The 15,542-nt window shown below is 38.0% G+C and overlaps 1 protein-coding gene across 4 annotated transcripts in view; it reads right to left on the minus strand.

Moving 5' to 3' along the window:
- Positions 1-9,776, minus strand: part of LOC113042536 (protein sidekick-1-like) — a 155,925-nt gene extending 146,149 nt beyond the window's left edge. For all 4 annotated transcript variants that reach the window (XM_026201489.1, XM_026201480.1, XM_026201472.1 and 1 more), the window contains exons 1-3: positions 9,621-9,776; positions 7,189-7,295; positions 5,721-5,868 (exon numbers count right to left, since the gene is read on the minus strand). In XM_026201489.1, the coding sequence (XP_026057274.1) occupies positions 5,721-5,868; positions 7,189-7,295; positions 9,621-9,709 (344 nt within the window). In that variant the 5' untranslated portion in view covers positions 9,710-9,776. The remainder of the gene's footprint in view (positions 1-5,720; positions 5,869-7,188; positions 7,296-9,620) is intronic.
- Positions 9,777-15,542: the final 5,766 nt, after the last annotated feature.

A 15,542-nucleotide genomic window follows, 5' to 3' on the forward strand; every position in this document is an offset into this window, starting at 1 on the left:
TGTGAGCAGAAGCCTTGGGCTAACACTGCCTCACCCCACAGATGCCCCAACTGACTGATGATGGCTCTCAATAATTAACTTCATAAAGGGGCTCTACCATCCAACAGGTGTATTAAAACCAGGCCACATAAACGGCCTCTATCGAATTAACCAAGCCTAAGTCATTTTTCATTTGACTCCTCAGAGCCAAACCACATTGATTCAAAATGGATGTGTCTATTGGGTGAGAATATGAGCAAAGGGCAACGGCCCGAACCCTCTCGTGAGTGACAGGACTGAGACGTATTTCTCAATCGTGTCATCTCCTCCTGATTACATTTGTCTAACACATCATTTACTACCTGTGGAGAGGAGTGCAAGGAACCATGACAAACAGTTGAAAAAAAGAGAAGGAAAAAAGCTAGCTAACCTGATTTGAAATAATAACAGCAAATCACAAACACATTACTGGCACAAATCAGCTCAGAACAAATCTGATATCTCATTCATTTCAGGAGAGCATATTCCTGGAATTCAGACTCAAAAAGCTTGAAAATGGCTTCCTTGACAGTTCTGATTTTGCTAAAGCCCCTTTTAAGCACATCAGTCCACTCAGCAGCTCTTTGTAATGATATTTTCTAGTCGGCTCCTACTTACTTGAATGAAAGAAGTCAGAAATAGCCTAGCATTCTTTGCCAAGATACATTTCAATAGCATGTCAAATGCAAAAAAAAAAATGTATCATCTTATTTCAGGTTAAAATTGTAATAAATATTTGAAACAACTAAATAAATCAAAGAAATGTATTATAGTAAAATAAATACATTTTCATTATTCATATAACAATTTTTCAACAAGCTCATGTATAATTGAAACAATTAATTAAATACCAAAAAATATTAAAGTTCATTTTATTTAATCCAATAATAATAACTACATTTATTATTCCTATAATTCCTATCATAATAACCTTTTCCACGCTCACATTTTAATGTCAAATCAATACAATAAACATTTACGTAAACGTTTAATGTCAGATACAATAAAAAATTTAATTAATTAGCTAATATCAGAATAAAAATGTGAAATAAATAATTGAAACAATTAAATAAAATGGCAAAAATAATAATAATAATAAATTATTTCCCAAGCTTGTTTCAATGTTTTAATGTCAAAGCATGTACCAAGATTTAAAAAATGGACGAAAGGAGATTCACATAGAGTGGAGTAGAAATACAGCACATGGCTGATATCACCTTGTACAGAGGAAAATAATCAGCTTCCTGTGAACACTTCCTTTATTGTCTGGTTTCTTGCTGGTGGTTTTATGTGCAGAGTGCAATGGAAGCCTAAATAGCTCATAATGGGTGGAAACATCAAAGATCTCAAATAATGAATGATGAAAAATTCAGCAAGGTAGAGGAGGATGCAAGGACAGAGCAATGAGAGGTAGTCACAATATCTTATTTCCAACCTGCTACTTTCATCTGCAGTGGCAACAGAAAGCACTTCTCACCAATGGGGTAATTATCGCCATCATGAAAGTTTCATGCTGTCTAAAGGGGAAGCCAGTGTGGAACAATAAGAGTGACTTTCAAAGGTGCTTCGCTGTCCTCCCCTGCATTGACATTCACCTCTGGACCTCTTCTGCTTTAACAACCTTTCTGCTTTTGTGTGGCTCAAAGACAAGAAAAGACGACCAAAACAAACTAGGAGAGATGGGGAAGCAGAAGCTGTAACCACACAGAAGAGGAGTAAAAAACAAACAAAAAAAACTATGGACCATTTGGATTGTGGCACAGTTATCCCTCAGCAAGTGGATGCGATAGGAATCACGCAGAGCAGCATCGCCCGTCCACGCGGCCACTTATTTCATGCTACATTAACAGACCAAAGGGACGTTTCTGAGGCCACGGAAAACTGCAACTAGAAAACACAGAGCTCAAGAAATAATAACGCTGAAATACTGCACAGTAGCATGTGATGAAGTTACTAAAAATCTCTTTTCTTTAGGGAATGTTCAATGGGCTTTCAAACAGAGTTGGATTAATATATTGACTACATAGCTCAACAATTCATAATGCTGAATGGAAGAAAATAATGATCTGCAGGGCAAAGAGAACGACCATTTGCAATGAAGCCGTACTGGAATAAATATGACCGCCTCAAGCTGCTTTCACTGAGTGGCGCCTCTGCTTTCCACATTTCAATGAGATGCATTTTCACAACCGAATTTAAAATGGACAGCTTTAAAATGAATGAAAAGTTGCTGCGGCCACAAAACGTATTTGGACACTCAAGCCACTCACGTAAATATAAATGTGTGTTTGTGCTAGATGCAAAACATCAAATCAGCCAGCATTTCTTTTAAAGAGGGATGGCACAATAACATTTTTCGAGAAAAATATTTCACTAAAAGATGCTTGTTAGGTTACAAATGACAAACAACAGAAATATTTCTCAGAATTGTATGCTTGTGCGCTCATGCTAGGCTTTGAGCAGTGAAATTTCTTCAGACCCTGCAATTAATATGAGTAACATGATTTTATGTTGTGGTCAAGGACTTATGGTTTTAAAAAATTATAAATAATATATCACTATATAACTTATTTAATGTGTTTGCATGCACTACTGTTCAACAGTTTGTTTGGTAAGATTCAGAAACATTTCTTATTGTTATCAATATTGAAGACAGCTGTACTGTTTAAAGTTAATTTTTTTTAAACGTCTCAATGGTACTCGGTTACAAGAAATTGCAAAAAATAATAACAACAATAAAATAGCTGAGAAAAGGTAGTTCTTGAGAAAAGAGATAGCACCATACCATGAAAGATTTCTGAAATGAACCTCTAGTTCATGAAAATGAATAATAATCCCATTAATTACAATAAGTATTAAAATAAAAAATAATCACATCAATAACAACATGCCACTTCTGTTCCAGTTCTGGGAGGGCCATCTTACAATGACCTGAGAGGGTCTAATTTTAACTTCTTACTTCAAAACAAAAACTATAATTTTCACTCCACAAATGTAAAACCATTGATGTGTTAATAAATCGCTCATTAACAAACAGACACATCAAACTTTGATATTCAACATAATACATTGTCATAGATCACTATTTTCCAGAAACACAGAATTAGATCAATAACTGTCTAAATCTAAAAATTAAAAATAGTGTAGCCATTTATCAAAAGTGCTAAGGTCATCTTGCCCCAGGGGTCTCACCCTACTATTTTTAATCATACTACTGTAATACTTTTATAGGCCACTGTATATTTTAGTGTTGAAAATCAAAAAAGCAACAAATGTGACCAAAATAGTCTGCTAGTTGACTACTCAGAATCTCTAGAGCAAAATAACCATTTGCCAATATTATCAATGCAACACTCTTGTTATTTTGGGTACCTCTTGACTGAGAAACTGCAATTGATCAAACTAGTTTATATGTCTGTACTGAGCATATTAAGCTTTGATGAGGGCATCTCAACAAAGAACCATTCATTTCCTCCACTCCACTCTTTGTAGAGGACATTAGTGTTTGGCAAAGCAACAATTATCAGTTCTGGGAAGGAAACATCTTACGAGACTAACAAATAGATTTATGCTGTGGCATGTTCATCCATGTTAATATTGAATCAGGGCCGTAGATCCTAGCACATAGATATATTCTGATCCTGCAAGGGCAGTTAATGTAATGACCGTGCCAGTCAAGTGCTTATGAAGTACATCCCAATTTCCCAAAGTCCATCCTGGGGATTTTGCCCAGTAACAAAAAGTGCCAGTTTAAATGGCTAAGCTGATTGCATTGCTTAAGCCAGTGCCACAGAACAATTAAGGATGTGACATCACATCCAAACATGTGCTAATGGGCTTGGCAGGACGTATGATTGTTGATATCACTCTACCATCCTCTGAACTGGGTAAGCTTCTGGGTTCAAGTCTGGATACCGTAGACACCAGCTGGGCTTTGCACAGGGTCATAGCAGCAGTGCTGTCTGGGAAGACCGCCAGGCCCCCAAAGGTACAGATTCCCTCAGTTGCATATGCGGCAGTGAACATTGTCAGCAGCAGTGGCATATTGATTTTATGTATGTGCCCCTGCTTTCTATCATGATGCAATATTCTGTCAAAGCACTGGCAGGAGAGCTCCGGTCCAATTATTGAGCTGGCATGTAGCCAACCGCCTTAACTACATCTACGAAGAGCCCATATATATCCACCTTATAACATATCTTTCGATCGATTGCTCAATTTTACTTCAGAGGAACAACAGATATATGCACAAAACTGCATATGTTCAAAATCTGTTGGTCTGGGAGTCGTTTTCCTTGTTGACGGTTCTTCACTTTCCAGAAAGTTCCCTTAAAGCGAGTCGGTTTACTAGCTGTCCATTTTCGTAAAAAGCCCTGCAGCAATTTACAGACGTGCAATTACAGTTCATGGGGAGAGTATTGCAATTTATGTCAATGTTTCTCGAAATTACATTTCAAAAAAATTCACATCAGGAAAAAAAATCCAGTAACAATGGTGTCATAAGTTGTGCTTCTTACAAAGCCTGCGTTAATTTGACCAAAAATACAGAAAGAAACGTAAAGTAATTTATTAATGTAATGGCAAAGCTGAGTTTTCGGCATCATTACTCCAGTCTTCAGTGTCACATGATCGTTCAGAAATCAGTCTTATATACTGATTTGCTACTCTGGAAACATTTCTTATCAAACACTATGCTGTTTGTTTTTGTGGGATAGAATTGAATATTTCTGATGAATAGAAAGTTCAAAAGAACAGCATTTATAAAATGGATTTTAAGCAACGTACTGGCCTCAATGGGCAGGGCAAACTGTTCATGACAGATTAGCATTTACACAATAAATGTGATTCGGTCCCAATGCGTATTCGAGTAATGAGGCATGACTCATTGAATGACAAATGGTGATTGGTTGTCCACATGTGACTGGATCAACGAGACGTATAATGATTCCAGGTGTAAATAGAAATCACAGAACCACGATCACAGTTCTACAGCTCACTTTGAGTGTTTTTATTGAAAATAAAACTGCCTGAGCGTCGACCTAACTAATCAATCCAAGCTTGAAGCCAAACGGAACGAATGAAAATCAATACTACCAGAGTCTAGTTCTAAATTTACCTGCGTTAGTCTGCTTATTTTTCAATCACACCTTCTAACGAAATCAACTGCAGTTCTCATACTGTATGGGCCAAACGCTGTATGCATGTAGTGAAAGGTGAGCCATTAGATGTGTTTCAGTGGTTTTTCAGAGTTTTATTTGGGTCTCATCGGAATGAAAGACACTCGACTGATAACGCTGTATCGGATCAGCCTCGACGATCTCAGCCTGGGAGAGCTGCTAATTAGAAAAAGGCAATGAAGAACTACCATAGCAAGATTAAAGGAGGGCAGAGAACAGGCATTAATTGTTCTTCTGTGACAAGGCAGTGGGAGAAAAACACTCACGCACACACTCAAAGAACGCGGTGCACTGTATCCATGTCTTCTGCAAACACTGGCTGAAGTGTCTCTCTGTTTTTCCCAACATTTTCCAGTGTGGGTAGCCATAAGTGGATGCCCGAATGGATGAAGAGAGAACACTTAAGGTAATTACATCTCTTACATGAACCCAAAGCCACAGGGACCTGTGCAGGGTCACCCAGAATGTTCCTAATGAGCAGGTGTTCAGGTTTAAAGATTAAACAAGCAATTAAGCTCTACTTACACTCTGTTGCTAGGAATGATCTTGTAGCCATCTCTGAACCATGTCACCTGTGGCCGCGGAAAGCAACTGACCGCTGGGGAGTTTAGGATGGCGGCCCGTCCCTGTGTCACTGTCTTTCTTTGGTCATTGTCAATATAGTCGCCCATATCTGTGAGAAGAAAGCCAGGGATTTTATTACAAACATGGGAGAACTTGTTTTCACAGAACAGAGCAACCCTGATGATTCATTCAGGAGGCTTTTTGGTACAAACTGCGGAGGTATTCAATCAGAAACATTTATTCAAACATTTATTCATGGCGCACAGCACCACAAGATTGCATCACCATGCTAAACAAAAGAACGTCTTATACAATGTGCTTTGAATTTGGTTACATAATTCCAGCGGTGCAGTTTGCACACCAATTTACAGTGTTTAAAAGCTCTTATTTCTGGTTTTAAAGTCAAAAACAACTGCAGCCAGTAAACAATATCCCTAAACTGGCTAAACTTGCACTGACAGGACTCCTAACAAAAAAAATTGAGTAAGGAGCCATTGGCTCCCATAAGAAAAACGCCAAATTATTTTTTTTTTAGGTGCAACTGAATAAACGGTTTATTTTTAAGTTTTATTTATTTTTTATTTTTTACATTTTAACATTTCAATCATATTGTCATGTGTTTATGCCTTATTTTTAACTTTATCAGCATTTTAATCAATCTTGTAGATGACTGGGAACTAAGGTTCACTTAAAGTGGGAACTAAATGTCTTTTCTAACTTGAAAAATACAGTCAGGCATTGTTTTTTACACAGAATCTGTACCAATATCATGGACCATAAGTATCACTTGGCTACTGAGTGTAGTTTGGGCTCCTTCTCAATGTATCCTGTAAATGTTGTCATAGACAAAAATAAAGGTGCTTCACGATGCCATAGAAGAAACTTTTTTTGTCTAAATGGTTTCATAAAGAACCTTTAACATCTGAAGAACCTTTATGTTTCATAAAAGGTTCTTTGAGGCAAAAGAAGGTTATAAAAAAGGATTATAAAAAGGTCAGAAAGAGAAGGTTCTTTAAATTTAAACTGTTAGAACTACTGTGAGAATATTGCATCACCTAATTAATTTTCATGAATGTAAAACTATATGTTTATAATGGGTCGAATCTGTATATTTTCTGAAACAATGATGTCATCAGCCCACGTCTCGTCCCCTAGTCAGTAACTTTTACGTCACGTAAAAGCAACAAAACCATGAACAGACACTGAACAATTTTCTTAAAATTTTCTTAAAATAATAATTTCTCTATTACTATATCACTAGCATGAACATGGCCTATTTTATGATAACTCCATCATGGCTAAATGTTTCTCTGAGCTAAAATGTTGAAGCATCTAAAGGTCAGTCAAGGTCAAGTTGTCTGAAGTCATACAATATCATAAAACAGAAACAAACACAAAAGCTCAGATCTGATCTACTACATCAACTCACATGCCACTTGTATCTCGGCTCTTCTCTGAAGCAGAGCGCCCATCCTGTTTCTCACCACACACTGATAAACACCCATATTGGAGCGCTGGAGAGAGGAGATGGTATACCTAAGAGAGAGAAACAGAGTCAACAACTTTAATTCATATCCAAAGATGATGAAAAAAAGCAGGAAAAACAACAATTCCTTGCTATTTGCCAAAAGATTCTAGAATTTTTGATACAAGTGTGTTCCTATATAGAGATGTTGGGTTTAAAAGGTTCACCCTCACAGTCACGACTAGCTTTTTTTACACCAGCTCGCACATTAGCGTGAACAGAGCACATCAAAACGGCACACAGGAACTTCTCTCCATGCCCAGCTATGATGACGAATATCAGATTTCAGGCAAAAGGCCACTTCGAACAAAAGCAGAGGTGTCGATCGCTAGGGCATTAAAATTAGTTGGCATTTCCGAATACGCTGAATACATGACTAATGTGCTGTTGCTAAGTACTTAGTCGAATCTGTTTACATCTCTGAAAATGCCATCCGGGGGGGTTTGTGCATCTCAGTGGTGGTTTTCTTCCATCACAGGAACTCAATAGCAATACCGCGGCAGCTCTGAGCATGCTGTTTAGGTGATGAAAGATAATAAGAAAAGCAATACCAATTAGAGCAAACCTGTTCTATAGATGGACAAAATGTAGAAACACTTGACACGGGAAAGCACAAAGATGCGAAACACCTACTTTAGCATGAATACAACTTCTAAATGGAAGATAAATCAAAACATCTAATGTAAAATTTGACATTAACTGTGAATCAGGTGTCGGCAGTGCACTTTAAGTAACAAATGAAAGCATTATTCGTCTCCAAAGAGAGCCGGGCAGTGCTGCAGACTCCTCTATTAAGACAGAAGGAACCCATAGGGCCAATTCTTCAGCAGCTTTAACACCACACACGTCTGAAGAAACGCTGAGTGCTACAGAGATAGTATGCTGATTAAAAAAGGTCAGGCTAAAAGGCCATCATTAGCGAGAAATTAAACATAATGCATGGAGAGACCTCAACTAGGAAATTATATCGCTGATTAAATGTACTACTGCATTAACTAAAGGAATCTTTCTCTCTAAAACGTAATTAAAAATAATTTGAATGCGCTTCAATTATAGTAGTTTCATTCTTGATTAAAGGCAAGTTACAGGTTTAATACAATTTAAGCTCTGTCGACAACAACTGGCATGGAAAACAATGTCGACTCGTCTCTCAATTTGTAAAAGCAAACAAAAACCGCGTCAACAGTTATCCAATTACAATGGAAGTCTATGGGGGAAGGCATTGCATTTAAATAAACATTAAAATACAGCTTCAACAGACTTAACAGGAGTATGTATTTAAGAAGATTCATTTGAACATTCATACAGCTAAAATAATAGTAATAGTATAATATTTTTTCCCAGTTATGGGCTTTTTTTACTACCACATCAATCAGCAAACAATGACACCTACTATCCAGTCAATTCCTGCTGGACAAAATCAAGTCCTGTCCTACACTTTTTTGTTTGATAAGACATTTCACTCGTATACATGTCACAATAGGGAAGAATATATGGTCACAATTTCAGTTTCATCACACAATAAAATATTTCAATCACAAGTTATATTTACCTTGAATTGCATGATTTCACACTTTTGTTTACAGTAGACCATCACAATTGACTTTCATATTTTACATGCAGGACAAAGGTAACATAATAAAATCTCCAGCATGCATTTGAAATTCCGTGGCATCAATAAATAAATGAAGGCCTGTTTAAAGTTTCCAAGCCAGCTTTAAAACAGAAATTCTAAATCTGTTTGTTCTGAGACAAATAATAGAGATAAAGAACAACCTTTGTACTGAAGAATGAAAGTGCTATAACAAAAACACAAGCTTCATATTTTGAGAGGTTAAATTCTTCTTAATACCTTCCCCAACATAATTTTTGATGATTAGATTCTATGAAATTTAGGACATTATATTATTTTGTAATCTATAAATAGTTCTGAACATTACTTTCCCATTGGAAACATCTGAAACAGTTAACACTTCTTTTTTTTATAATAATAATAATAAAAAAATCTTTAAATTCCAAACTGCTTTTATTAAAAACTACACATTATTTAAATAATGAGAAAGATTCCTCAAATGACTCCATAAAAGATAACAGCAGAATAAGAATATTGTTCTAAGGGTTAATGGTCATGTTTTGAACAAATTTAATATACCTGCCACAGTCAGTGAATAAATGTGCAGCTTGTACAGAAGAAAAGCTGCAGGCGGGATTAATATTAGACTTTTTGTCTCTCATATTAACCGTGAGCCTCTGCTGTTCTCTCTCATTGTAACCATGAGACAGTTCTGAACAGGACTTCATCTCCAGAAAGCCTTAAGATGAAAGTAGGCACTCACTTGTACTCGGGGGAAAAGGCTGTGATGTCTGTGTTGTTGAGCATCCATTTGAACTCCAGAGGCCAGCTGCCCTCCGCCAGGCAGGTCATGACCAGACGGTTCCCTTCTAGGTGGATATCTGGAGGTCCCGGTTCCGTTTTGAAGTAGGGGGCCACATCGCCTGCAGGCAGACATGAAAGAGGCATAGTTATTAAAGGTGCCAGTTCGCCGTAATGCTTCCCTGACCCGGCGCAGGCACAAAGTCATGTACCATCAAAGATGAAGTCAATATGCAGGAACATTACTGGTTCCTAAATTTACATCAACCAGCAGCGTCAACTTCACAGAAAACCACATTGATAGATATGCATATTTATGGCGATTCCTCTGTGTGAGCAAACAAACAGAAGCAATCACGCAAAGGTTATTGCAACGTGTTACTACAAAGGTGGAGAAATCTTTCATGACACCTCATAGTGCGGGAGAACCAAAGATAGTCAGGGGCAAACCTTTTAAATCCTCCATCGGTGGATTTCGCCACACTTCACAAGAGCAAGGCTCCGAGCTTTGATTTGGAAAAAAAAAAGACGACTTTAAGGCAGGACACCTGAGTGCAGTGAATCTGACTTCTGCCAGCGGCGTTGCTGTGTTTCCCCAAAAGTTCAGACAAATCAATTGTGCCATGCAATGGCTCTTTTAAACCGTGTATAAACCATTTCAAATACAGTATGTAAGCAAGAGAAGTGTGTCTCAGCCGATGTGCACTCGCTGCAAAACAACATTTTCTGTATCATTTTGAAAGAAATATCATCTAAACGTCAGGAAGATTTACTCAAGAAATAGAATATATAATGCTTTGTTTTAGTGAAGACATTTTTGTTTTATTGAAGTGTATTTTTCTATCCCCAGTGGCAAGATGCTTTTCTAATTAAACCTAACTAAATATACAGTAGATAGATTTATGCACACAACAAATAAACAATATTTGTCAAAGCACTAAGAAATAAAAACTTAATACAAGAGATGTATTTTTGAACACAAGTGCTATTATGTTATGCCAGTAAATGTATCCAGTTTTAGGAATGTTTACGAGTAAACAAGATACAGATACTGATTAAGAAAGCAAAGTTTTGCAGTTCTGAAAGATATAATGAGGCTTTTTTTAACCTACGCCTCTACAGGTTCCTGTACTGGATGCAGTAATTAATGCAAATTAATTTGTTAAAGAAAAAACATCCAAATTCAAGTTGGTTAAATTGACTCGTCTGGATTTATATATCTACATCCAGACACGTAAGCTCAAGTACAGGCTCTTTATTAGCTGTTTCAGTTAAATGTGCGAAATTTCAAGGGGTCACAAACCTGCTGTATAGCACATGGTGGAGAATGGAGACAGATGCAGTGGAGCTACTGTGAAGCATATCAATGAGGCCTGTATAAATGGAATGAAAGGAGTGAAAGGAGGAGATGGAATCCAAAGGCCAGTGAGACTCCAGGTGACAGCTGTGAGATATATTGTCCTTGAGGACAGAGCGATTGAGAAATATCTGTCAGTGACCAGTGTGGGCGAGGAAAGATGGGCATTACTTCATGGGCATTTTATAGGTTTACCATAGTCGGTTTTCCAGAATGGAGGACTCAAAATGCAAGGACCATACATGGAAGCAGATTTACTCTGTTTTTCGTCACTATGATAAAAATTTCACGTTCCACCCTGGAGCTCCTTCTCCAGGGAGTTGAGACCCTTTAGCTCATGAGTATTCAATTCAACTTCTGCAAGGTCCAGCCTCAGAATTTCTCTACTAGCAAAGTTTAGAACAATCTGAGATTTGATGGCATTTAACCAATTCTTAGAAAACACTAAACCCCAGAGTGTTTGCCATAAAGACATGAGGAGGTCTGATTCTCACATGCGACACACAAGTGTACACCAGACTCCCTTCAAGAGTTCTAAAACAGAACCCTGCTTGTGTTGTTCTATCCCACTGCAAAGATCGAAGGACATGCCACTCTTCACACGCCTCTTATTTTATTCCTCCAGCACCGACATAAAACTGTAAAATGTTAGTAGCCTTATGGTTGGCTGTAAATATAAAAAAGCAATAAGAGTGGCAAGGAAACTCAAGTTAGAAAGTTTCCAGCCGTTAGTATCAATCCTTTTTTCATCGGACGTGTTTCACCTACAGTACTTAGCTAGAAGCTCTTCTCTGACAGCTTGATTCGGTTCTCACTCATTGTGTTTTTTATTCTTATTTGAGGCTGTGAATACGAGAGAGGAAATGCATTTTTAATTAGGGACGCACCAATCCGATACTCAGTATTGGTATCAGTTCTGATACTGCCATTTCAGAGGTATGTATGTAACAATGTATGTTAGAAATTCATTATGTATTGTAGACAGTGTTGTGGGTAACGCGTTACAAAGTAACGCGTTAGAGTACTCTAATTACTTTTTTCCTGAAATGTGTAACTTAACGCGTTAGTTTCGTGCGTAAGTAATCAGTAACTTCGTTATTTTTTAAAAAAAGTAATCCGTTATTTTAAGGAAAGGAAAATCCCGACTGCAGCCTGCTTTTTGTCAGACAGTAGTCCTAGGTCTACTGTGCCACCTGCGGATGTACAGTATCAGCGGAGCCGAAGCTCTGTGATCGTAAAGTCAATGGCTGTGATGCGTCTGTGCCCTGCGCCTGACCCTGTGTGTGTGTGTGTGGGTTTTTTTTCGAACTCCCGGCAAGATAGCAGAGAGGACAGCGTTTGGTTTATGGAAGTACGCACATTATTTTCAATTTGTAAACGAAAAAGAAAAGAACATAATGGTAAAATGCACACTGCGTTGGTGAAAAGCTTCCGTCGACCGCCAAAAATTCTACCTCAAATTTAACGCTACGTTTTAATCACTAGTTTGAAGAGTAAATGTAAGAGGACTGTGTTAAAGTGAATTTAGGCTTGTGACTGTGAGTGACACTTATTAATAATTAGTTCGGCTATTAAGCGATTTGTCATTTGCCTGTGTGGCGGTGAAGGATTTAATTCGGTTTGTTATCATTTTTGTTTGACAGGCAGCTGTTAATTTCTGTTAGATCATTGGCTGGCTGGTTGTTCATCATTTCTAAATGGATTTAAATCTGCAAGCCTGTTTAAGGTTGTGTTTACAAGTAAGCATAATTGTACTTTGATAACTGCATTATTTAAGTTAAAGAAAAATCACGAGTTTTCTTGTGGTGCTCATAATATACAGTAGCCTAGGCTACCCGGGCTGGGTAGGTGCAAATTTTGATTAATAATATGTTCTGTGATAATAAATAAATAAAACGCCATGTGGAATAGCTTATTGCTGACTGTCTTTCCTGTTATTGTTATCCTGCAGTGTTAATTTAGTCGGATGACTGACGTTATTCAATATTCATTGTCGGGAGTCACGACTTCTAGGTGCATTTAAAGGGGCCGGGGGCTGTGTCTGTCGTGTGTGAGCCGCTGCAAACGGCTTTTAATTTTTGGTAACGCATGAGTACTCTAACGCGTTACTTTTATGAATAGGTAACGCTGTATCATAACTGATTACTTTTAATTGATGGTAACGTTGTAACCTAACTAACTACTTTCCAAAGTAACTATACCCAACACTGATTGTAGACAACTTTATTGATTTTAAAGGAAAGTTGTGAGATGAGTGACAGCTTTTTAGTGATTGTAAAGTGAGTGGTCTTTCACACTTTCGAGGCAATATAGGTATAATCCATTGAATAAAAGTAATGTTTTTCATGCTGCTAAGAGGGTAGAAATTTTGGAAGTGAACTCATATAAATGCTCAATTCACTCAAAGCTGCTATTGAAATATATACATGTATATGGCATGACTTGTAGAATTTGACCGCCTTTAAATCACAACTTTTAGTATTTGACCCCTTTAAATCAATCCTTTGAGCGATTACGCCTCAGGATCAAAACATTTATGGTTTAAACACAATTTGCACTCACATTTCTTCAGCAAGCATGTGAGGGGAATATCAGCAGTGTACACAAGGAAAATCTGTCACCGACAAAAGTACACATGCATAATGATGGGCTATCTTATGTTTGCAACTAACATTGTCCATCTTGATGAAAAAGGCCAAAAAGGACCTTGATTGTGTTAGCATAAGGGCCATAGGTATTCCCAGTGAAACATCCAGAGAATAATACACAATGACTGTGCGTCGCTCTTGAGACGTGCCCTGTTTGATATGCTGTGGGAATGGCTGTCCTTCTGAATACCAACAAGTTCTACAAATTCTCATTCAGATAGGATCAAATCAAGCAGACAAAAAATAGGAAGCGGAGGAAAAGAGACAAGTACAACTGCACCAAATCAGCTCTTCACCTCACGGTAAGGAATTTAAAACATCCTCTTCTTCTCATCATTGTCATAATGACACGCCATACGCAAACATCCCTCCATCATATTCAAAATGAACATTATTAATGAGCATAATAATGGGCGGCTCAAATAGATGCAGGATTTTGATGTAGTTTCAGACAGTCGAAGCCTCTTTAAGCACGCTACATCTCGAGAAATACCCTTCCCATCTGCTACGGGTCCCTGGGTGGCTCAAGCAGATGCCTGTTAGACAGGTAGTGTGCGGGCGTCTCTTCCCGTCTACTCCACCTATCCTATTTTGCCAGGTGTGCTCAATGGAGCCTTCACTTTCCATTTGTCGTTGCATGAAGCTGGAGTGGCAGTGTGGGGCTCATCAGTATTCTGCCTCTCCAATAGAACGTACTACTGTAAGACATTTTCAGGAATGCATAAGCAGAGACCAAGAAGGAAATTCAATTTGCTGGGATTATTATCAAAGATGAAATGCTTAGACAGCAGACAGCTTGGCTAAAAGTGGATGTAACGGGCCTCCTCCAGGGGTGATGGACTACATTGATGAAACCGGCCCCTGCTTTTCATTAGCTTCTTCTGCTTTCCTAACTTTTTCTAACAGGAATGCAAACTTGACAGAGGGCAAGTTAAGGAGTCAAAACGCATCCTGTGATTTCGTTTCCGTACACAGTGCATAGAATTTCTGTAAATGAGGTGCTGTCATGACAACTCTCGGAGGGATTGTCATGGTAATGTATGTACATGACAATGTTATTGTATTTGGTCTTGTTGGAATAGATGTGCCACACTGCTGCTGCATCAGAGCAAGTACTGAGACTTTTGTACTGGCAATACATCCACAACATGCTGCTGTGAGCATGTAAGAATATTGCTGCTGCAAATATAACATACATGAAATAACCCCATAGCATACATGAATCACCTGGTAGCAGATCTATACAGGTGGAGCTGGGGAAGGTGGAGGGTTTCTGAAGCGAGCTGCACTGCTAGGGCAAACTCTAGTCATATTTTTGAATGCTGAGCAGCGAGCTCATTAGCCACCAATACAGGAGAGAATTAATCAGCTGTGCGATGTCATAATGATGTCATTACGCCAGATTGAGTTAGACCTATCAGACTGCACAGTCAGAGTTTATTTCTGAGAGATTATTTATATTCTGAGAGAATATTTATGCTGCAAATACAACATAAACTAAATAACTCCCACAAAGCAGGAGACATAGAAGGAACAATGCAAGCCAAAACAAGAACCGGCTTAACAATAGTGGCCTATGGCTATGTGTGCCTTGGTTACAATGCCGACTGGCTTAGCAATAATAGGCTATGACTATGTGAGCCTGGGCTACAACGCTGACTGGCTTAACTCTATTTAGATGTGCACTATGTGTACTGTACAATTTCAGTATTGTCACAAAATACACAACTACCTCAAATATCCTACCAGTCATGAAAACCAAGACTAAAACCAACTTTGCATTCCTTGTCAAATCAAGGACCCTCTGCAATCATTTGTAACGTCATATAAGGAGCTAAAAGCCTCCTGATGCTGGTTACTTCTGCACTCCATGGGACAT

This window comes from Carassius auratus, chromosome 3 (assembly GCF_003368295.1).
Source record: "Carassius auratus strain Wakin chromosome 3, ASM336829v1, whole genome shotgun sequence".
Classification (NCBI taxonomy): Eukaryota; Metazoa; Chordata; class Actinopteri; order Cypriniformes; family Cyprinidae; genus Carassius; species Carassius auratus.